The sequence below is a fragment of the Hippocampus guttulatus genome, chromosome 23 (genome assembly GCF_054856545.1).
Source record: "Hippocampus guttulatus isolate MCC_2025c chromosome 23, RoL_Hgut_1.0, whole genome shotgun sequence".
NCBI classification, from domain to species: Eukaryota; Metazoa; Chordata; class Actinopteri; order Syngnathiformes; family Syngnathidae; genus Hippocampus; species Hippocampus guttulatus.
In genome coordinates this window covers 4,109,587-4,132,044 of record NC_141283.1, presented here as the reverse complement: position 1 = coordinate 4,132,044, position 22,458 = coordinate 4,109,587, and the positions used below count along the sequence as shown (strand labels likewise).

At 44.0% G+C, this 22,458-nt stretch overlaps 1 protein-coding gene across 2 annotated transcripts in view; it reads right to left on the bottom strand.

Moving 5' to 3' along the window:
* Positions 1 to 152: 152 nt before the first annotated feature.
* Positions 153 to 22,458, bottom strand: part of LOC147185793 (sodium/potassium-transporting ATPase subunit beta-1-interacting protein 2-like) — a 53,316-nt gene continuing 31,010 nt past the window's right edge. Inside the window, exons 4-7 of one of the 2 annotated variants that reach the window (XM_086104186.1) lie at positions 17,887 to 18,087; positions 8,813 to 8,873; positions 4,271 to 4,352; positions 153 to 2,874 (exon numbers count right to left, since the gene is read on the bottom strand). In XM_086104186.1, coding sequence (XP_085960312.1) covers positions 2,865 to 2,874; positions 4,271 to 4,352; positions 8,813 to 8,873; positions 17,887 to 18,087 — 354 coding nt within the window. In that variant the 3' untranslated portion in view covers positions 153 to 2,864. Of the gene's footprint in view, positions 2,875 to 4,266; positions 4,353 to 8,812; positions 8,874 to 17,886; positions 18,088 to 22,458 lie in introns of those variants that run through there. The other variant, XM_086104187.1, reaches the window with a different exon arrangement.

The window sequence follows — 22,458 nt, the reverse complement described above, 5'->3', positions numbered from 1 at the left end:
TTCAAATGTGATACATGAAACAAGAGTCCTAGATGTCGAAACCTTATCGATGAAATGTAAGAATAAAATAAAAAAAAACATTTTTATGTGACTTCTCATTTTATGATCCAATGACCTCTTCAAACGCGTGAACTTTGAAGAAGGCTCTCCGGTGCGGTTTGTATGCGGGTTAAGGACCAAACTTTAATCGCATCGCTTTGTTCTGAAAATGACGACAATGTTAAAAAGCCTTAACAAGAGTCTTATAGGGCATAAAACTGGCAAAGTGCACATCACAGCACAAAAGTAGGCCACCAGTGGTGGATAATTTGGCTAATGAAAATTGCTTTAGTCAGAAACTTGAGGGTTTAAAAGTCTTCAAATACACAAAAGATTTTAGAGCATTACTATGTATTGATGTAATAACCTCAAGGAGGTAGGGGGGCAGTTTAGGCTCTTTCAAAGTTCTTTTTCTCAAGTAATCATCAATTAAAGGTCAACTTCTAGTATTAATTTTGTCAAATATTCTTTTTATATGATACATCCAGTCGAAATTGCTAAACCAACAGCTTGGTTGGAACATTTTTCCTAGCTTTAATCATATATATTTGATTTGACATCATAGTCCCCATCTGCTTACTGAATGGCATAATAACTGAAGAGTGCCACAGGGCTCTGTTCTAAATACTCAACATTTATGAATGTTTCCATAATAACAAAAAGAAAATATATACAGGTATATATTTTTGTTTCCTTAAATTTGGGAGGTTGAAATGTCACACACCGAATTCAGAATTTTAAAACAATTTAAAATAATTCATCATAAAAATCAGATTAGATTTTTTTAGGGATGCGGGGGGATAAAAGCCAAAATGCATTTCCAACCATTATTTCCCCTCAATATTTCAGCGCTACTTGCCTGTGATTTAATAAATGTAGCAAAACGTCTATTGCTGCGCCAATGGCAAGACCTACAGTATTTCAACCACAAAAATCTTACATCCACAGTTTGAGATACAAGAGTTTTGAGTTGCAAACGCTGTCAAAGAACAAATCAAAGTTGTATTTCAACGCAGCACTTTCTAACTTCATACAGTCACATGAAACACAGGGCCACTTGTCCACGACATCATACATTATTAGTCAGCTAGAAAAACTCGCACACATTATTTAAAAAAAAAAAACTATCTACAAGTTCAAGTTAACAATTCAGTTTTTTTCCCTCTCTTTGTTTTCAAACTATTTACTTCTGTGGGCATTTCCCAGTGAAATAGAAAACCAACAAAGTTCACATTGAAGACGGTTAGCGTAGTAGCTAGTCATAAGTCACGCATGAGCGGCATGAGGGTAGTAAATATGCAAACAGCTTGGTGACACCTCATGCAAACACACACACACACACACACACACACACTGTTCTGAAGTCCTCACCAGTGACCTCCAGAGAGGACTGGATCCTTTCAGGAAAATGTTTTTAAAGCCTCCATGTACAAGAGTTGCATGGTAAACAAGGAAGGCCTCCAATGTTTGGTCCAGAGAGTCCAAAATGTCCAACTAGCAGGCGATCACGTTTTGCTTTCCTTACATACGTTGTGGTGCGCATCGGTACGCTCCAGAGGCTGCATCAAAATTCAAGTGTGGCAGTCTAGTGTCATGATGACACATTTACAGGCACAAGTGCACTGTTATGTAGCGTGTCTGCAGGATGAACGGGAAAGAGTTGGCATACGTTTGACCTCAAGAGCTAAATTTGGATTTTTTTTCAAATCAGGTATATGGGCTCGCCCAGTGGGTCTAAGAGTTTTTTTGTTTTTTTTTTAACTAAGTACCGCCTAATAAAAAATACATAGCTCTCCAAGTACATGACCAACTTCCAAATACAGTACCATAATTGCATTAGCATGATTGTAAGCTTGAATGGAGGAGCATTTGAAAAACTATTTTAAGGATTTTTTTTCAAAATGTATTACGCACAATTGAATGCAAATATTACCTAAAGAGTTTTAAAATATTCTATTATGCCCACAGTATGTCTATTTTTGTCATGAATTTGAAGCGTCATTTTTTTATACTTGGTAAGTTTTTGATCATTCATTGCAGTATTGCGCAAAATTTCAGAGACATTATGTTCATGTTACAGAGGCTTCAAATTTCCCGCACTTTCACACAGCTGTAGTCCCGACTCCGTTATGACTCTGATACTACCTTTGAAGCTGGAAAGTTGTCAGGCCATCCACGCATTCCGAACATTGTCGGCTTTCTCAGACGGTGTGAAAGGGGTTCGTGATTGTCATTAATTTTTTGGGCCTTTGGAAGCTTTCATGGTTATGGATGGATGCTTCTTGTGTTCTTTGGCACTCTGCTTGTTGCGTGTTGGCGGAAGACGAATTACACAGCAGAGGCCCGACTACACACACAAAAACCAATTTGCCTGTCTCCTCGTTGCATTGCCTTGGACTGTAAACATTAAGATTCACTTTTGTTTTTTACATTGTCTTCAGTCACATTCAGAATCCAAACAATTCTGGACGTGGACCAGGAGTACGTTTTATCTGACATTCCTTAGTTGGTCACACACTTGGTGTCAGTAAGTCTGTCAGGCACTAAAAAAAGAGTTTCCCAAAAAGTCAACCGAGTTTTGATGATCCACTAATGCACAAACACAACAAAACGATTAAAAATCCATCAGCCAATGGAAGCAGGCTATTCCCGTACATTGTAGTTCCTGCCTCCCACCGCCAGACGTCAGTGTTGTACTTCAGCAATAGACGCGACACTGCAAGGAAGTCAGGGAAGGTGATGCAGGAGCGGGCAGTCTCAATCTTCTGTGTGTTTGTTTGCCATCATTATAAACAAACCAAGAAGTGGTAAGGCAGCTCCTCGTCTTATTTTGACCTGGAAAGATACAAGTGGAGACATTTAGATTATGATACACAAAAACCCTGCTTGTGCGTTCAGGGACAGCAATATATTATTGGGTTGATTCCCGTTATGATGATGATGATGAAAATTTGATGTGGTGGAGAAAAAAACCCCAGAGTAGACTTGTAATCGTCGTCAGTTAATTTGCCTCTCAGATTAAAAAAACAAAACAAAAAAAAACGTAAAAAGCTGTTCCAGTGTCATTTTTTCTGAAATAAATGGAATAAATTAGTGTTGCCGATCGTTTTTTGTTGTTTTTTTTAAGCAGATAAAATTACTGATTGATTTTGTGTGTGTGTGCCAGGGGGGGGGGCTATGTGTGAAAACGGCGAGATATATTTCCTCCGGGACACAACAATTTATTGGTCCCTCTGGCTAAAGCCAATAAAAACCAAAGTGAAAGAACAACAGCTGTGGGAACAATGAGAGCATATTGATGATGTGTGTGCGTGTGTGTGTGTGTGTCACTACAAGTGTTATAAGTGTGACAGTCGTTGCGTGAGAGCGGGCTGATGATTTACGATAGGTGTTATCGCCTCCACCTAGGCGACATCAAACTACATCCTGGGCCTTTATTTCCTTTTCGTCTTGGTTTCGTCTGTTCTTCCTTTCACCATCCTGATCTTAATGAAAGCGTTCAAACGCATAAGTGGACATCTGCGTAAAATGAGGTTTGTAAAAGCTCTGGCTCCAGGTTTAAGTTCATGATTCTTAATTACGTTTGTTTGTGCCCTTCCAAAGCTAATGTTGCAAGGTACGAGCTGCAGGTGATCTTTTTTTTTTTTTTGTGTGTGTGATTGACAATGAAAGGCATCGCTCGAGATATGCCGATCATGTACTTTTCTTCGGGAACTGGGCCGATTACGATCATGGGCCGAGCGGTCAGAGCGCCTCAAATTTTTTATTATATGCAGCAAGCATCCCTTCATTGTGGGGTTTTAGGTCCACGCTCTCGCTGTTTCACAGGTTTATTTAGAACAGTTCATAATTCTATGTTGCTCTGCCTCCGGTTTATTGTGGCTGTAATTCCATCGTCGACCACTAGATGGCGAAACATTGTTTATAAAAAAGGACGAATGAAAACAGGAAACAGTTATTTCAGCTCAGGCGAGTTTTTGCTGAAGATTCTTGAAAGCCAATCCCCTTTAATCCTGCTTTTTATGCCTACAGAAAGTAGCGACTGTAAATTCATTTTATAGTGTACATCTGGCAAGGATTACTGATATGTATATTGAGACATGATGTGTTTGAAGACCTTGAGGGGAAAAAAAAAACGAAGAGCCATAAATGCTATAAAAACATGGTGTGGGTGGTCTGGAACGTTGTGATCTTTCATGAAATGCTTTGTAATTACACATGCGCTACTTACATGTACATGGGCTGTAGTTGAAGGTGGGAGGTCTTCTGAGGCCCCTGGTAGCCGTACGAGTCGAATCCGCCTATAAAATCAACTGTACAGGGAAGGAAGAGCGTCCATTAATTATCCCATGGTAACTTATGGCCTTTGGAAGGTCTCTCGCTGTGTGTTGCAAACCTATTTCGGCATCAAGACGCGCGCATGTGAGCGCGTAGCCATTTATTTACGACGCCTTGGGAACGCACGTACACGCAGGCCCTAAATTATCTCGGATGGAGCAGCCGAGAGGCAGCCGGCAGGTGGTTGCTTGCATCAGAGTCGGATGCTTTTTCACTTTGATCTCAGAGAGCTCCTGAAAAGTCACTTCCACCCGCGCCGCACAGGATTTATTCCCGCGGAATTTGCAGACGCCCATGCGGGATGGAGCCGTCATATCGAAACCAGTTGTAAGGTAGCAGGTGTTACAGGTTTCAGAGGAAATATCACTGAATTGAATGAAACGTCGGGAAATTGAAGGTGTGTTTAGTGTTGATGGCAGAAAATAAGATTTTACCAACAACAATCAGCATTTGAAAGCAGTCCAGTGCAAAATACGAGTGTTGACAAGATCACTTCACCACCCAGGGAAACTCAACTGTTTTATTTCCCGTGGTCTGCATAGCAGTGCCTTTCATTTTGTGGGAAATGGAACTCTATATTTTATTTGAGGCAGTGCAATCCAGTCATGCAGACACAAACAAAGACTTTCACGACTACTGTAAGTGACTCAGTAAAACTGCTGAAATCTTACCATTTTTTCGCAAAGGACTACACCACACGGATGCTCCTTATATTGCTGATTTATGGTGTTTCTCATTGTTCGTGTTAGCATGAAGCTAGGGTACGACAAGTAAAATTCTGCGGGTGTTTAAAATGCACAACATATCAACGGCAGCGTTAGCGTGTCAGTGGTGTTTTGCGTTGTCTGTTGGTTTTTAAATGCCGTACACATGTAATTCTCTTTGTTTGATGTTTACTTTGACCAGTCGTTTGTGATCTTCCAAACGGCTGCTTTTTAAAAAGTGGATTCACTCGCACCATCGTGTAAATATCAGTCAGATGTTTGGTCAAGTCAAAGCAAAAAAAAAAAAAAAGACATGATGACGTTTCTCAAAAAAAGACATTTGACATTTAATCAGAGTAGATATATACACGAAACTTTCTTTACTTTATTCCTGGCGTTGTCACAAATAGTCCAATAATCCTTTTCATGTATTCATGAGCGAGACCGATTATAAAACTCAACAGGACAACCGCTAATCTTTTGTCTGCCGACGGTGTCATTGGATCACGGGCGCCCGCCACAACTTGACACCGCTCGGATCGTTATACCGGCAATCAGCGCCACCGCCGGAATTCCGTATTTTGACGCGGCCAGAGTTTTTCCCGCTGACTCATGCTGCAGTCCGGCAGTCCCTGACGCCGTCTTGACACACAACCTGTGTGTGTGTGTTGCCGACATGCAAGGGTTTGATTAGAATGTGGCCGACTGAAGCAGGCACACACGGAATAATTATCAGACTAATTAGCTTTCTCAGCAGCTCCGAATGTTCACGAGGGCCCTCGGTGAGCATTAGCTTCCTCACCCAAGGCCCATTCAACCCCCCCCCACCCCGCCTCCCTGAATTGGCCGCGATTATTGTTCAGCCCGCACGTTATCGAGCCGACATTTTCTTCCCCTCGCTGCGTTCAAGAGCGCAGAGGCGATTCCGATTGATTCACCAACCCCCCCCCCCCAAAAAAAAAATTCCGGGAGAATAATTGTCAATGGTTTTAAATAATGGCCGATATGTAGATATCGGGAGTTCCTGAAAAAGAGTCACTTATTTCATGCACCCTGTAACCTGATAAAATGATACGCTGTCCACTGTAGCTAACCGCTGTCCCTGAAAGGGTTAAAATGTGGCAATGCTCAGTTGAGACCAATCGGTACGCCCTCCTCGTTTCTGTGTGAGCTTTGTGTTGGTTTTAAGAGTGTTTTTACCTCGTACTGCATTAAACGTTTAACATACAGTGGTGGCGCTGGGTTTGAAACAAAAATGGGCTTCAGTAGTGGCCCCAAGGATTTTTTTTTAAAATTCAGCACCCCAAAATTTATCCTGTGCCTGCGTGGGTTTTCTCCGGGTATTCCGTTTTCCTCCCACATTCCAAAAACATGCGTGACAGGCTGATTGAACACTCGAAATTGCCCCTCGGTGTGAGTGTGAGCGCGGATTGTTATTCGTCTCTGTGTGTGCCCTGTGATTGGCTGGCAACCGGTTCAGGGTGTCCCCCGCCTACTGCCCGAAGATGGCTGGGATAGGCTCCAGCACCCCCTGCAACCCTTGTGAGGATAAAGCGGATCAGAAAATGGATGGATGGATAATTCAGCAACATGGACTGTCTATCATAAGGAGGCGCCACAAAAAAAGGTGGCCATTTTTATGTCAGGTAGCCATTTCAGAGCATTGAGCAGAAAAATCTGCAAAAATTCAGACCCCAAAATGAGGTTGAAGAACTGTCAGACGGTTACCAAATGTGAACAATATAACTCGACGCCCCGTGATTTGAGCCTTCAAATTCAGAGCATTTGTGGTAGAATGCAGGAAGGCCGCATTAGTAGGGACACGTCGTGTTTCAGACACGAGCGAGGCGCGCGGAACGTAATCCGCCGAGGCAGGGTTTGACTGACAGACCCATTAGCTCGAAGGCTTATCAGAGAGCGAATTACTGTAACGTAATGAAAAACGACTTTTACGAACACCGTTTTCGACGCGGAAATCATTTTTAATGCCTTTATTTATTTATTTTCAGGAGAACGGTGGCCAAGTTAGCCGAGCAGCGATGTCGTGCGAGTTGACACAGTTCAACTTATTTTTTTTTTTGTATATGGAAAACAATGAAAAGAAAATGAATGGAGCATTTCATTCCAACTGCAGGATTACCAAGATACTCTCGATCTTTGTCACGTGTGACCCAAGATGAGTTTTATGGCCCGCGAACACAAAATTAATTGCTAACGATTTTAAACTGAAGATGCGGGGATAAAAAAAAGCCTGTTTTACTCTTCCAAAGAGCTCGTTCAGCTCTCTCGGCGCTTGGCGATGCCAGTGGCCGAAGTGCCGCATTTAAGCAAAGGGCATCCCTGCAGGATATCAATTATTCAGACTCTGAACTAAGCGCTATTTCCTCGGTGGATTGTAAAAGTTTGGTCATGTCTCAATAACCTCGAAAAATACAACCAGACCCATGAAATCAAACTTTTGCCTCACTTTGCGCTTGCCAAGGAATATCCATTGTCTCATTCCTTGCCGGTCAGCGCTGTCGGTCATTTCGCATATATTATTGAATAAAACATGGCGGCTCATCGATCCACCATCAGAACTTCTGCTGCGATTTAGCTCCACTGACGGCCTCGGGCGTATTTAATACACGGCGAGATTTACCAGCATGCAAGGTGTTTAAAATGTTGTCATCGCGAACGAATGTAATTAATTTTTTTTTCCTAACGTGGTTTTACACTTGAGTGTGCTTCAGTACACCCTCGAGATGTTTGAAAAGATGACACTGATAATATCTTTGGTGTCTCATTCAAGGGTAGTTGCGTGGCAACTGCGTGAAAGACTGTACATACACAAGAAATACAAATTCAAGAACTTTCTATATACAGTATATTTTTGGTTGCATTTTTATTTTACGCAATGTTTTCTGCCATTTTGGTAGGGAGAGTCCATTTTCATTTTGCAAAGATGAACTTCAGATTTCCCCTCACTCTGTAGGAGTTGTGTGGGTATTCTGTTGCCTCAAGATTGAAAGTTTGAATGTTTTCTTCGACAATAATGAGGGGAACAGAGTCAGGTTAGACCAGGGGTGTCAAATTCATTTTTGTCCCGGGCCACAGTGTAGTTGCCCTTCACCTTGGAGGGCCATTATGACTGTCAAACCATATAATAGCGTTTCTTCCACTATTTAAGTGACTGTAATGAGGGCATTTGGTAACAATAAAATGTTGACAACAGCTCTTTTATTACATATGATCATTTTAAATTGGGGTACAGATTTTAGGAAGCATCATGGAAGTTGACATGCTTGATTGGCTTTCGCGGGCCACATAAAATTGCGTGGTGGGCCAGATTTGGCCCACGGGGCCTTGAATTTGACACCTGTGGGTTAGACGCATTTGAGTAAACCTGCTTTGTAAAGACTGGATGACTGTCATGCTGTGGCGCAGAAGGAACTGGTCAGCCCTGAAGTTGATTGGGAGTGGTTCATATTGGCCTACAGTATTAAACTCTTTAGTCAGCGCTTTCTTTTATTGATTGCATCACTCTTGGCTTTTGAGAACGACTTCTGCATGATAATGTTACTCCAGTCATTTTCTTTTGTCAAGTGCTAAAGCCATTTTGTCCGCTATGGGTCGTCAGTGTAAACGCAGACTTCAATGTGGATGACACCAAAACATGTCAGTCGGGGCACCCAATATATACCACAGACATGTATGTGTGTGTGTGTGTGTGAGTGTGCGTGTGCACTCACAGCTGTCCTCCTCCTCCGAGATGAGCTTGACCACGTAGCAGGCGTAGATGAAGCCCGCCAACTGGAGGAAACACAAAAAGACATTGAAAGCGTTGAGGGAGGTGACCTCGGCACAGGCAGCAAAGTCCTCGAAGCACCGCCAGTTCAGTTAAAGAAAAAGAACGGCCCGTGTAAGTGGATCAGAACGCCGCGTTATCTCCGACCGCTTGGACAAATGCGCACAGACACACACATAGACATACACACACATACAGAAAAGAGCCTTGGCATTTTCACCGACAAACCAAATGACACAGAGAAAGCTTCGATCGTTCTATAGGTAGCAAAGCCCGGGAGGACACGGATGCAAGAATCCGACCTAAGATTGGAGCTCTTTTGCGCTCTGATCTGCCTTCTCATTGGCGGCTTGTATCCATGGCAACCAGGAGGAGGGTTCCGATTGGGGCAGATGCGCGGGAAGCGGCGGTCAAAGGCTGGCCTCATCAAAAACAAAGCCGACGTGCAGAAACCGGCGGACGAATGAATGAATGAGTTAGCGAGTGACCCCCGCTTAATGCTGGCATTTCGAGACAACGTTGACCCGCTTCGCTATTCGCCAAAGCGGCGTGCGCAAAACAGCTCGATTCGGCGGTCCGCTTTTGTCTCAAGGTCTCGACCTCATTTAGTGTAAATAATGTTCACATCCCAAAGCGGCCGGCTTGCCTTTATGCTCGCCTCGCCTTCCGTCGCCCACGTCCTCGCAATGACTGACAAGTCAATTAGTGAGAAGAAATAAAGCGCTTTGCGGCGTTGCCAAGCAGTTGAGTGGCACAAAGTAGAAGAATACAGTTTGTTTAACGCATTCAGGGACAGCAGTACTCTAGTGCAGTGATCCCCAACCTTTTTTTCAGACAACCGTTTGATGTCAGACAATATTTTCAGGCACCGGGCTTGAAGTCGTGACGGATAAATAGGACAAAATAAAATGATATGCATGAAAACGGCGGTATTTTCGAAACATAACAATAAACACGAATCACGACACGAGGAACATCCGATCTGGTCGCAACACTCTCTGGTCGCTATGGTAATGTTTAAACGTGCCTTCAAATTCAGATCGCTACAAGTTAAGCTTGAAAGCAACAAGAAGCTGTAGCATCCATTAACGAAAAAGAGATTGGCTCTCTTCTCCTGTCCCATGTAAATCCGCTTCAATTCCAAGCCGCGACTCCCAGTTCCACATACGCCGTAAATACAAAGCGTATGAAAAATACGAGTCACCATCGCCGCATATTATGCAGAGTGGGGTGGGAATCTCCCGTCGAGATAAATCCGTCTTTTAAGAAATACTCCTAATACTGTCTATTAAATGCAGCCTTCTCTTTCTTGAAAGTCGCAGGCTCCTCTTCTGTTTCTGAGCTGGGCCTTTTCCACTTCCCAAAGGAACTTTCCAAAACCTTTGTTTTTAACTTGTTTTGCTAGCTCCCGGTTTCATTTTAGCGGTAACCCATCACGTGACTAAGAAGCGCGCCTTGATCTGCGTCGTAAGTGACATACTGTCGACGGGTGTAACAGAGAATCGGTAATTTTTCCAAATAAAGCATGTTTCAGATTCCGAAATAAATAAAACGGAAGTAATGTAAGGTATTTATTCTTTCTTTCGGGCCGGAACCAAATGAGGCTTCTTGGCTCTGTTTGTTTTCGAAATGTTCCCGGCTAACAGAAAACGCTGTGATATGCCTGCCAGGCCAGTAGCTGGTGATGTCGCCCAAAAAACGGCTAACCTGGCAATCTGTACATTTTTCAATCGATGCCAGCCGTACGACATCACAGCGTTTGTTGCTCTCGAGCGGATGCTGAAGCAGCGTCTGTTCTACCATCGGCAGGCTCATCGCCTCTGAAAATGGCTGACCACTTTTGTGTGGCCGGCTGCAGGGAAGCGCGAGCACCCCCCACCCCTGCTGCGATGCACATTAATATCCTGTTAATATTCCGAGCCACTCAAGTATTTCATCTCCGTGTTGATGCATGTAAACACAATATCCTGTTGACAAAAAAAAAAAAAAGGTTGCCTGGTTATATTGTCTCCTGATGAAGAAAGCCCAGTCAGATACAAAGTCACACCAATAGTAGTGCATTTCTTATCTTACCTTTGCTGGTGTTGATACTTTTTTTGTTTTTTGCACCTCATAAAAAAAAAAACACTCGTAAATTTGGTGGAAAATAAGAACATTTTTCTTTTGAATACATGCTGCTTTCCCTCTGTCAAGGGAGGTTATTTTTTTTATCAGGTTTGTCCTAAGATTTGTTGCTATGCAACTTCGCATTTACAGATAGTTTTACAAAAGAAACGGATGATGCAGAAAAGCAACTCCAGACCATAACCAAGCTTTCTTCATTTCTTTACATTCCATGAATTAGATTACGAACGTCGTAGCTATTAAGGGGAAGGCTGCGGCTCTTGTGAAACGACTGCACTGACGATGGTGGCATCAACCATTATCCGTTTTCCGAATTATGGTTACCTATTAACTAAAGAAGGGGGAGGGGGGGAGGAAGGTTGTTCGGTGTGACAGCGGGATCAGTTTAGCCTATCGAGAAATAATCGTTCCAACTTTGACTCGCAACAGGCACACGTGTAAATCAGGGCGGAAACGTTAAGGGGACACGCGCTCGTCCGAGAGAACGTCATGCTCAGCAGGTGTTGGTTCTCACAGCAAAATGTCTTCGTCACTTGAAACGCTTCGAAGAGAACGATATGAGCAATGAATGTTATTGCCATGCTGCTGAAGGTGACGACAAATATTTCCTTTCAGAGTGTTACAAAATGTTCTCGACAAAATATTCACAGTAGGTGGCATTTCCGGACCTAACCCAACCCACAGATTTTTGCATGCCAGGGCTCCGCCTATCACAATTGTGTTCTTTCTGCAACCAAAGATGGCGCCAAAGCCCTGGATAATAGGAAAGTAATAATTGGTATCAAACAAGTATTGTTGATGCATCTCAACTGAGAGACGAGCTTAGCGCAGGTGCTAAGTCGAGACTGGGTTGTAAGTGGGGTTTATGGAGAGGCTTTGCGAAACAAACTTAACTTACCATCGGACAATATGCATTCATAATCATGCCCAAAGATGTGCATTATAAAATAAACCTGCAGCTATCGCTTTCTGTTGCCATAAAAAGCAGGACCGAAGTGGATTTGACATTCAAAATGCCTCTGCTGCATTGTATTGTATTGTAGTCCCTTTAGAGTAGCTCCATCTAGTGGATGGATAACGCCACCGCGGCCACTCTTGGAGTTTATATTCTATGCGCCTTATAATGCGGCGCGCCCTATATATGAAAACAGTTTTAAAATTCATGGAAGGTGGTGTGCCTTATACTCCCAAGCGCCTTCTCGTGCGGAAAATACGCTACATCTTATGTACTTCCCGACCGACGAACACATTTGTTACATCGTATCACCACAACGCGACGGCGATCCACGCACTCCCCTGTTAAATGTTGACTCTTACTTTCAGTGTGATGAATTAGTACCCCAGACGTTGAGAGGAGTTTTCACAAAAGACAGTGGAGCTCATCGAGGCCATCCATATGTTGCTGACCTGAAGAGACCCGGGCTCTGACGCCTCCCTGACGAAGCAAGTGTGCACGGTGAGCTTGTCTTAATCCAAACCTACGACTGCTGCAATGTGCTGACGCCGCATTAAAAAAAATAAAATAAATAAAAAGCGTCCGAGCTTTGTAACGATGCCGAAAGTGAATCGTCACTTGTGAAGATGGCGCCTTGACTGAAATTCCAAATTGATTCTGTCCCGTTTTTCCTGCTTCTCGCGTAGATGAGGAGTGCGCATAATCGCCCCGATGTGGCCTGTCTACGTCTGATAATCTTTTTTTTTTCTTTCCCCTAGCACAAACATTCCGCCTGATTATTAATCCCTCCTGTGCTCTCGCCGCTGATAAATTGCGCCGTCATCAAGGTGTCTCATTTGACAGGAATAAATCTGTTAGCGTATCCGTGATGAACGTTCTATCATCGAGATTTTACCCTAATAGGCATAAGAGCTTCATTTCACTAGCATGATTCAACAATTGAAGCGGAAAAGTCCGGCGTAACTCATGAAGCCTTTCTTGCGCAAATAATGACAACTTGATCAACTGTCCACTGGAGAAACCGCTGACCCTGAAAGGGTTCAAAGCAGTTTGAAGCACTGCACTGACTGAAAACGTCTTGTTGAACTGAATCGGGGACAAAATGTCCTTCTCGGACAAACCAAACAAGACCCGCGCAGGTTATTACTTATTCATCAAATATGGGATTAGCGCAGCAGAGCACAGTGGCTGAGTGACACGCCGTGGCATTGTTCTTTCTCCTTCCATGATCTTTGAATAATAAGCGGCCGCCGCAAGCACTAATCCGCCCTGAGGAAAACCTGCTCCCGGGGATGTTTTGACCCTAACGATGGCATCGGGGGCGCAAAGGACGTCAACGTCGTGTGCATGAAATGAAAACATACAGACTGCATGCCGGAACGCTGGTGCGGATTTACCGCCCACGCTTCGTCCCTCTGACTGTGGTCACTTGAGGCGTTATTATCAGCCCTGTCGCCACCAAGCATTGCACTTGTCAAAAGCTATAAAGGCCAGTAAAGTCAGGGACAGCTTTTTGGCAGCCATCTGTATGGGAAGGGAAGCGGTGATTCATAACCCGGTGTGCCGTCAGAGGTCATCAGGTGTGCTCTGAAAAAATACCCACTATGTTTAATTCATTCAGCCAATTCTAGACCAAGTCTGAAAAGACGTGTAAAAACGTCTTCGGGATTGAATGAGTTAAATATAGAACCCCCCCCCCCCCCCCAACCCCCCCAAAGAAAATCACATCACATGATGACTGCATTTGGCTTTCGAGAAAATTACAGTGGATGAGAAGTTGTGATTTTCTGACGACGAAAAATAGGTTGATTTGAGTGCAGGCATCGGCCAACCAAAAACAAGAAAAGATGATTTTTGGCTGATGAAATAATCCCCCTTTCTGTTCGGGTTTTTTTTTTCCTACCACTCACAGAAATTACACTCAAGACCCAACCGACTGGAAGCCCGGTCTTAAAAATGCCTCTCGTCTCAATTACCGCTCTCATCGTGCAGGAGAAGAAGCAAAAGAATTTTTTCTTCCCCGCCACCGAGCTGAAAACGTGGCGCCGCAACGCCTCCACAACACCGAAACGCTCCTCCTGCTTGCTTTCAGATCAGATCTTCATGTCGAAATGATAACGCCAGCTCCTCTGCGTTTGATGATTCCTTCCATTAAGAAGTAAGGTATTCAATTGTCATCTGGAGGCAAAGCAGTGTCGGGAATTTTTCATCTAGTCTTTAGCTGCAGAGAGGAAAATCTTTTATCGTCCCTTCTTTGTCTTGCTAATGAGTCGTCAGGTAGCGCACGGCGGCAAGCGACGACGGCAAAACTCTTCTCTCGACGTCGTGTGATCTCACGAGAATTTGGCACCATTAGTATTGGACCTGGACCGGTTGAGTCTTGCAAAATGGACCCTCAACTTGGACTTAAACCTCCAAGGAATCAGAACCAAATTGAAAGAAATGTACTCGGCATCAGCTGACCTTTGTCCATCCATTACAGCACATGTGTCAAAGTCAAGGCCCGGGGGCCAGATGTGGCCCGCCACACCATTTTATGTGGCCTTTGAAAGCAAATCAAGCATGTCAAGTTCCATGATGCTTGCTAAAGTCTGAACCAAAATTTAAAATTGTCACTCGGCATCAGCTGACCTTTGTCCATCCATTACAGCACATGTGTCAAAGTCAAGGCCCGGGGGCCAGATGTGGCCCGCCACACCATTTTATGTGGCCTTTGAAAGCAAATCAAGCATGTCAAGTTCCATGATGCTTGCTAAAGTCTGAACCAAAATTTAAAATTGTCATATGTAATCCCCAATAACAGTCACTATTCGTGACTTCTGATTGTAAAACTAGGTATTCATCCATTTTTTTGGTGCGCTGTGTATGTAATACATGTATGTGGAGGGGATTCAACATTTATATGGTTTCCCAAAATTCATAACGGCCCTCTGAGGGAAACCGTAACCACAATGTGGCTCGCGACAAAAACGAGTTTGACACCCCTGCATTACAGTAATAACATAAGTTAGCCTGTACTAAAACATTACCATCCATTCATTTTCCGATCGGCTTTATCCTCACAAGGGTCATTCACTGACTGACATTCACATGATGTCGTATCAAGTCTGCATACTTGCGACAGTTACGATATTTTGTCCCACCCCGACAGTACGGAGCATTACTTTCGAAAATTCCTGTAGCAGCAGGCTTTCACATCACATTTTTGTACACCCCAACCTTGATTTAACAGACTCGACAAGCAAGCCTGCATAGCAAGCTACAGATTAATTACAACATAACCGCCGGACTTGAACAGCGAGCGGAGGCGCAGAATGAATGCCTTTCAGAACTTTGACAGCGTTTCTACAAATTTAAGCCGCCCGGGCCGGGCCTGTCGACGAGGCGGTCAGGGTGCGCGATGTGTGCGCGCTCAGGAGGCATGACAGCCTTTCCGCGCACCAATTACGGTGAGATGGTGGTCCAGCTGCGTGGCGGCCTGGCACTCCGCCACGCTATAAGTATCACTGTCAACTGCCACGGCGGTGCGGGGCTGTCATCCAAAGAGACGAGAGTGCAGAGGCACCTGCTTCACCTGAAGCGTTTCTTCATTCCTGCTGATTTAATAATGAATGCCCTCGCGCAGATATTGTATATGCGGCGCTGTATTCGACGCAAGCGCATCCGTATTGGCATGTGCGAGTGGACAAGCGGGCTCGAGACTGTGATGAGAGGTGACAGGCCTCCGTCAATCCCGCTCTTTATTTCGCTCCCTGTTGTTTTCTCTGATCCTGCTAATGATCTCGGTTTTGCCGCAGAGGAAAGGTTCCGGAGGGCCAAGCCATGAGAGGGGTCGGGGTGGAGCGACGGGCAGCGGGAAATCCTTTTGGCAGAGATGAAACGAAAAGAAGGCAGTATCTCTGAAGAGGCTGCATGTCTAACTGAGCAAAGTGTAGACTCTGTGTTTACTCCGTGCTGCGCTAGCTTGAAATTCTAACTGACAATTTGAAACATTTTTCTGGAAAATATTTGGAGTTGTCATGAGACGCGATATCAAAGACTAATTGTATGTATTGTTCTGCCCAACAGTAAAAGTTTCAAAGGCATTTCATACAGTAAAAAGGAAAAAAAAAGGGGGGTTCAAAACATTTTTTTATTTGAAACGTCATAATTCATGTTATTCCATGCAAAAGGGTAATTGTGTTTAAAATAATTTCCATCTAGTCAGCGTTATTTACTTGTATTTTATTCCGAAAACGTTTGCAATCGCAGTGTATTGTGGGTAGTAAATGTCGTGTTTTGTCAGACCTTGTCTGACTGTGGTCATTCAAATTGGCCCTCCTGTGTTACATTCCTTTTCTGTCCACCTTCGAAAGCAATGTCTGTAAATTGGATTGTGTTACTGTTTAGAGGTATTTAGAAATCTGTTTCGGAGATCATTTTCGTGTTGTCCCTGAAACTTGCTAGTGCAGAGCACAGTGTACGAATGTAGCGATGCTGCTAAGTTAGTGCTAATGAGCTAATTAGCAGGCGAAAGGATCGCGAAAATGCTTTGTTTATCATTGTCACACTTAGAGCTGCGTTTATGTCTGTTGTTTGGCACTGGACGATTTGTGTTGTATTTATTTGGTTACAAGAAGCTAATGCATGTTTTACTTTTTTTTTTTTTTTTTAGAGCTGTCAAACGATCAAAATATTTAATCGAATTAAAAACCCGAATGTCATTAACCCTAATTAACTCAAAATTAATCGTGATTACTCACACATTTCTTTTATCGTTTCTGAATTTCCTTTGATATTTTTTTTGCTCTTTATTCACCAGAGGCTCATCAACCTCGTCTCTTATTTCTCTCCCAAACCAGTGTCTTCTCTTGCTTGGTGTACCTTAGCCTTCTCCGCTACGTACAATCTCTGTACACAGCTTGTAATGGAGGCTCTCGCTGGCAATCCGTAGTGGAGTCGTTCGACGCAATGCGAATGATTTCAGCTTGAGTCGAGCTGTGGACAATGTTGACAGGCTTGCATGCAGTAGCCATACATTTAGCTCTGGCTTCAGCAAATTTGTGCTTCGTCGTGCCATCCATTTTCTTCGCTTTGAAATGATCCATAGCTGTCTGTCTGAGACGAGGGGGCGGAGTACTCACGTCAGCTGTGTGCTTGGCCATTAAGTGGTATTTCAGACTCGATGTGCTATGATGATAGCTCAGTTTACGACTGCAAAACATCCAGGTAACTTTGGTCTTGTCAGTGGAACAATCTGGCAACTTTTTAAAAATAAACTTTCCATTCATAAACTCTTTAAGTATCCGTTTTCGGTGTCTTGCGCTGCCGTGGCTGGCAAAACAGACATGGGCGTGGAATTCTGCAGCGCGCTTGTTGTTTTGTTTCTGGTTTATTTATCGAGCAATGTAAAATCCGCTGTGACGTGCGGCGCGTTAATCTCGCAAGAAAAAATGTAATCACGTTAAAATTCATTTAAATTAATGATGCTTTCTACTTGTACCTACATGCATGTCAGGTTCACCGAAGACTCGGTCGTCTATAACCGGCGGCGTTAAGCTAATTGGCCGATGTGTATGTTATCCCAAGTTGTTTCGACGATTGTCGGCATGCTGTTGTGTAAGCCAGTTCCGCTATGCACTTTATCTCCTTTTTTTCAGCGTGAAATGATCCCCAAACCTCGGAGAGTCTCTTATGCGATTTTTTTTTTTTCCTCCCCACATCAACTTATCTCGCGTCAGCAGTAACATAAAAATGGTCACCGCAGAGCTGTGGGATAAAGATTTTGCTTCGAGTTATACAAATAAATCGTTGCAGCCCTAATCACGCCATTCCAAACGTATTATGATAAGATGTAAAAGACGGGATGAAGAGACGACCCATCAAGTTAGGACCGTTTACTCGAAATGCTCTCTCGAATTGACGAGGCAGCGCCAGAATTGGATTGCGATTGTACTTACAGCCAGGAGTATCTGCAGCGAGGAATGAGCCACTTCCACAAACTGAAAGTCCATCAGGCACCCGGATAGCGATATGTATCGGTGGTCCTCGGGGGCCCAAGAAGGAGGTGGGTTGATGGGGGTCACCCTGCACCCGGGGCCGTTCTCCATCCACCAGGAGCGATGCATGGACAGGTTGAAGGTGAGGACAAGGTCAGAGTCCTGGGGAGATGGAGAGAAAGCGAGCCAGAGGTGAAACTAGCGTAGCGGAGGAAGGATGGGCGGCGGCGGAGGCCAAATGTCAAGCCGCCTTTTAAACGCATTTTAATTAAAGTCAAACTGTTTGTCATCTCCGGGGTGGCGAGATGAAGAGATATAAAGAAAGCGAAGGGATGTTGGTGGCTAAAAATAAATCATAAGATGTAGAAGCTCCATTGAGGCGGCAAGAGAGGGATGTTAGGATCACAAAAAGATTCGGCTACAAAACGTATAAAAAGCTCTAATGATGGTTTTAAATAGCCGAGGCGTGAAGTATGTACTGCCGCTGCAAGCCATCTTAATATTATTGAGAAGGCACGACGACAGGGGGTGTCAAACTCATTTTTGTCACAGGGCACTTTGAAGTTACGTCTTCGATTGGAGGACCATTACGACAGTGAAACCGAATAATTGATCAAATTGATAGATTACTAGTTTTGAAATCAGTCAACTGTTTTTTGTTTCTTCAATTATTGCCCGAGTGTAAACAAGGTTTAAAAAAAATTACATTTATCACACATGACAATTTGACATTTCGGTCCAGATTTGAGCAATGATCATGGAAGCTGACACGTATGATTTGCTTTCGCGAGCCACATAAAATGACGTGGCGGGCCGGATCTGTCCCCCCGGGCCTTGAGTTTGACACCTGTGCACAACGGTATTGAACCGTCCTAGTTGTGCCTTGATCAACTGCTGATCAACACGTCCTTGGCGGCCACGTGTATCGTAAATGTTTGTTCGGTGCACAGTTGTTGAGGATAAAGGTCGGGTGACTCCATTAACAACAGAAGCGAGCACGCCGCTCTGTTCTATTCATCCCGCTGTCACATCTTCACTCGACTGTGCCGCCTCATCCGTCCAAAATGTTCATTTTCCCCACTAATGTTCCCACCTAATTAATTTATATGGCGCGTTCCTTTGTCTCCCTCCTTTTTTTTTCCTTTTTTGGGTCTCTTTCTCTTCTCGTGTAATGACTTAATGCCTCATTAGTGCTGAGCTCTGATTAATACCGTCTCCCCTTGTTGTGCTCGTCTTTTGTAATGAGTAAAAATCTCGCGAAATTTCTCGCGCGCCGACTGGGCTCTGTCATCGCTCTTCATCGGCCTCCCATTGTCACCGCGCTTGCCTCTGATATCCCGCGTGCGCCCCCCCCCCCCCCCACCCCCCGACCTGCATCCATCTTCCTTTTATCTTCATTTCCGTCTCGCCCCTTGATGCCCGCTCCTGTTATTTTATCTACCGCCTTGGCTTTAAATGAGCCGCGATCATCCACAACAATCGATAAAGAGCAAATACCAGTGGAAACATGATGTGTACTTCACTTTTTGGGGGGGGGGGGGGCGATTACAGTCACTGAGAACCATTGAGGTTACACAATCGGATATGAAGCGTGCAGTCGACTTGAACGTCTTTTATAACCTTTTTTTGTTTGTTTTTTTACTCATTTGATGGTAACGAGTGTACATGACAAACCTTGAATGAAAACTCACCGACTATGCATACGACAAAGGCGTTCAAGTATATGGAAAATAATTTGAGGTTGAGAGCACAAATGCCTGGTGCTCTCAGGTCTTTGTCCACGACTATGCACTGGTGCTGCCGCTTCAATGAACCACGTCTTGTCCCCCCCACCCCCTCTTTCTCTGTGGTTACGTCTCTCTCCCTTCCTCGCTCTCGCTCAATTTCCCCTCCGTTTCCTATTTCTCTCCTTTTGTCTGCGAGCCCCTTGGGAGTCAGGAATGGAGGAGGAAACGGGGGGCCTTTCAAAACGGTCTTCTGTCTCATGGCCAGATTGTGAACGAGGGACATATTAAGGTGGGGAGGATAGATGGATGGATGGACGGATAGAGGCAAGGGTTCATGCACTTCTCCCGAGGTCAATGCCAGACACTGAAAGAACTTTCAGGATTTTTCGTCACCTTCTAGCTGTGGCGATGTAGATCTGAATACTTATACATATTCATATATATATTTTTTAATCTCATTGAGTAAGATCAGTGTTCTTCATTAAAACCCATATGTTACAATTTCTACAATTTTTGTAGATTTTTGCGTATTGTCATCTTTAACTCATTCACTCCCAAAAACGTTTTTAAACGTCTTTTCAGACTTGGTCTAGAATTGGCTGGTACTGAATGAGTTAAATCAAAGACAAAGCATAAAAATTGTGTGATATGAAATATTCCAATTCATGTTTTATATATATAGATGTATATATATGTTTTGGTCATAGCACAGTACCGCTTTTATTGTCCATAGAGGGCAAAAATACAAAGAAAAAATGAGAACTATATGTGTATGTATAGCGCTGATGCCACTGAACATGTCGAGTGGTTGGAAGTAAAATAAATATTCAGGAATAATACTTTTACAATTTTCGTAAAATTGTATGTTGCATTATATAAACTTATTTACATCGACTGCAGCATATGGGTTGAGGGCAGCCCAAGGGCCACTACGTGACTGCATCGGGCTACTCGGAGTTCTCTGACACTGGTCGGAAATTTCGGAAGCACACATTTCAGCACGTTCTTGCGCCTTTAACACCAACCTTTTTTAAAATGTATTTATTTATTTTTAAGTTTGATCCACTTAACCCTTTCAGGGACAGCGGCTACTACAGTGGACAGCTGATCATGTTATCAGGTTTACAGGGTTAAATTGATCAATCATCAATGATCGTATGACCGCTACGCACACTTTTTTAGTTTTAATCCTTCCATAAGTAGTGGGCTTGAACAAGATATAAAGCCGAGAAAATGTCAAATGTTAAGTATGCTGTTTGATTTTATACTGTGGAAGGATAAACAAACAAACATAGAGCTTTATTATATCTTTAGTTAAAATCGGGCGGCTCGGTGCACGAGTGGTTAGCGCGTCGACCTCACGGTGCAGAGGTCGCGGGTTTGATCCTGCCTCCGGCCTTCCTGTGTGGAGTTTGCATTCCTGCGTGGGTTTTCTCCGGGTAGTCTAGTTTGCTCTCACATCGTCTAACTCGGCCAGCATGTTCGTCATACACATATGTAATAAAAAACTGATACGATTGGCACCTGACCGATTTACAAGGTTCAAATGTCTGACAATTGGAAAAAAAAAAATCTCTCTTGGAGGAGTTTGTTTTTGAAAGATGCCTGGAAAAAGACAATACAAAAGGGCGGTGCATCCGGAGGTTACAAAAAAAAAGACAAAAAGCCATGCCTGACAGGTATTTGTTTGAGATCAGCGGCATCCGACCCACCGTAGCTTGTAGCACACATGCAGATCCCCGCGTCGCATTTGACCTCGTTTTTGCCTCGTCTAAATATACAACACAGGCTCCGGCGGTCGTGTAGCGAGAATCAGTCAGGCGGTAAATAAACGCCCGCGGTTTGGGCGTCGTGACACAAAAGACACGCTGAGGCTGAGCAGCAAGTGAGGTCAAAAAAATAAGCTTGATTCTCAACTGCAGTCAATTTTTCACTCTATTTAACAAACCGTCTCCATCTGCGTTTGTCTCTCGGTTTGTGCCTGTTTTGCACCAAATGTCATCAGTCATGCTGCATCTCCCCTACATTGTTTGCCTGTGATTTCCCACGGGTGCTGGATGGGACTTTAACCCGTAATGCCTCAAGCACCTCTCTTCTATCAAATTGGTTGGGGGGGGGGGGGGGGTTTCTGGGCAATTATTTATTTATTTGAGTGTGCGTGTGCGCGCCGAATGTGGCAGCTGGGCGCTCGAAACAGAGACGAAGTCAATATAGCAACGTGGCCGTCACGCTATAAATTGTCGCCAGTGTACAATATCCCAGGTGGGCTTGGGACAGACTTAATTCGGTTTCTCAGTACGTTGATCGGTTTCTTCAAAGCCTGTTGGCCGCGCCTCTCGTCATAAATCACTTCTTGTAATTGTAGTCGGAGAGCTCCGCTTTCTATCAATTTTCTACAGTGCTTGACTTCCGTGACGCCAACAGATGCTCACTGTGGGTGAAAGGAGGGGTCAACCCAGGACTGGTCGCCGGTCAACTGAAGGGCTTGCGTATATACGAACGCCCTTTCACGCTCGCGTGGGACAATTTAGAGACTTCGTCGACCTGAATTGCATGTTTTGGGAAAGTCGGTGGAAGCAGGAGTACCCGGAGAAAAGTCACACAAGCATGGGGAGCATGGGAAGGCATTTGAGCAGTTATAGGACAACGATGTCTTCTTGGTATTTGACTTTTGAGGTCAAATCTAACAAAAATAAAGGGGATCCAACAGTTCATGAACGCCCCTTCGATCTCCGTTACTGCAACAGACAGACGTTTTACAGAGGAGTCGTCTGCTTTAGTTTTTTTTATGGGTCGGAAGAGTGAT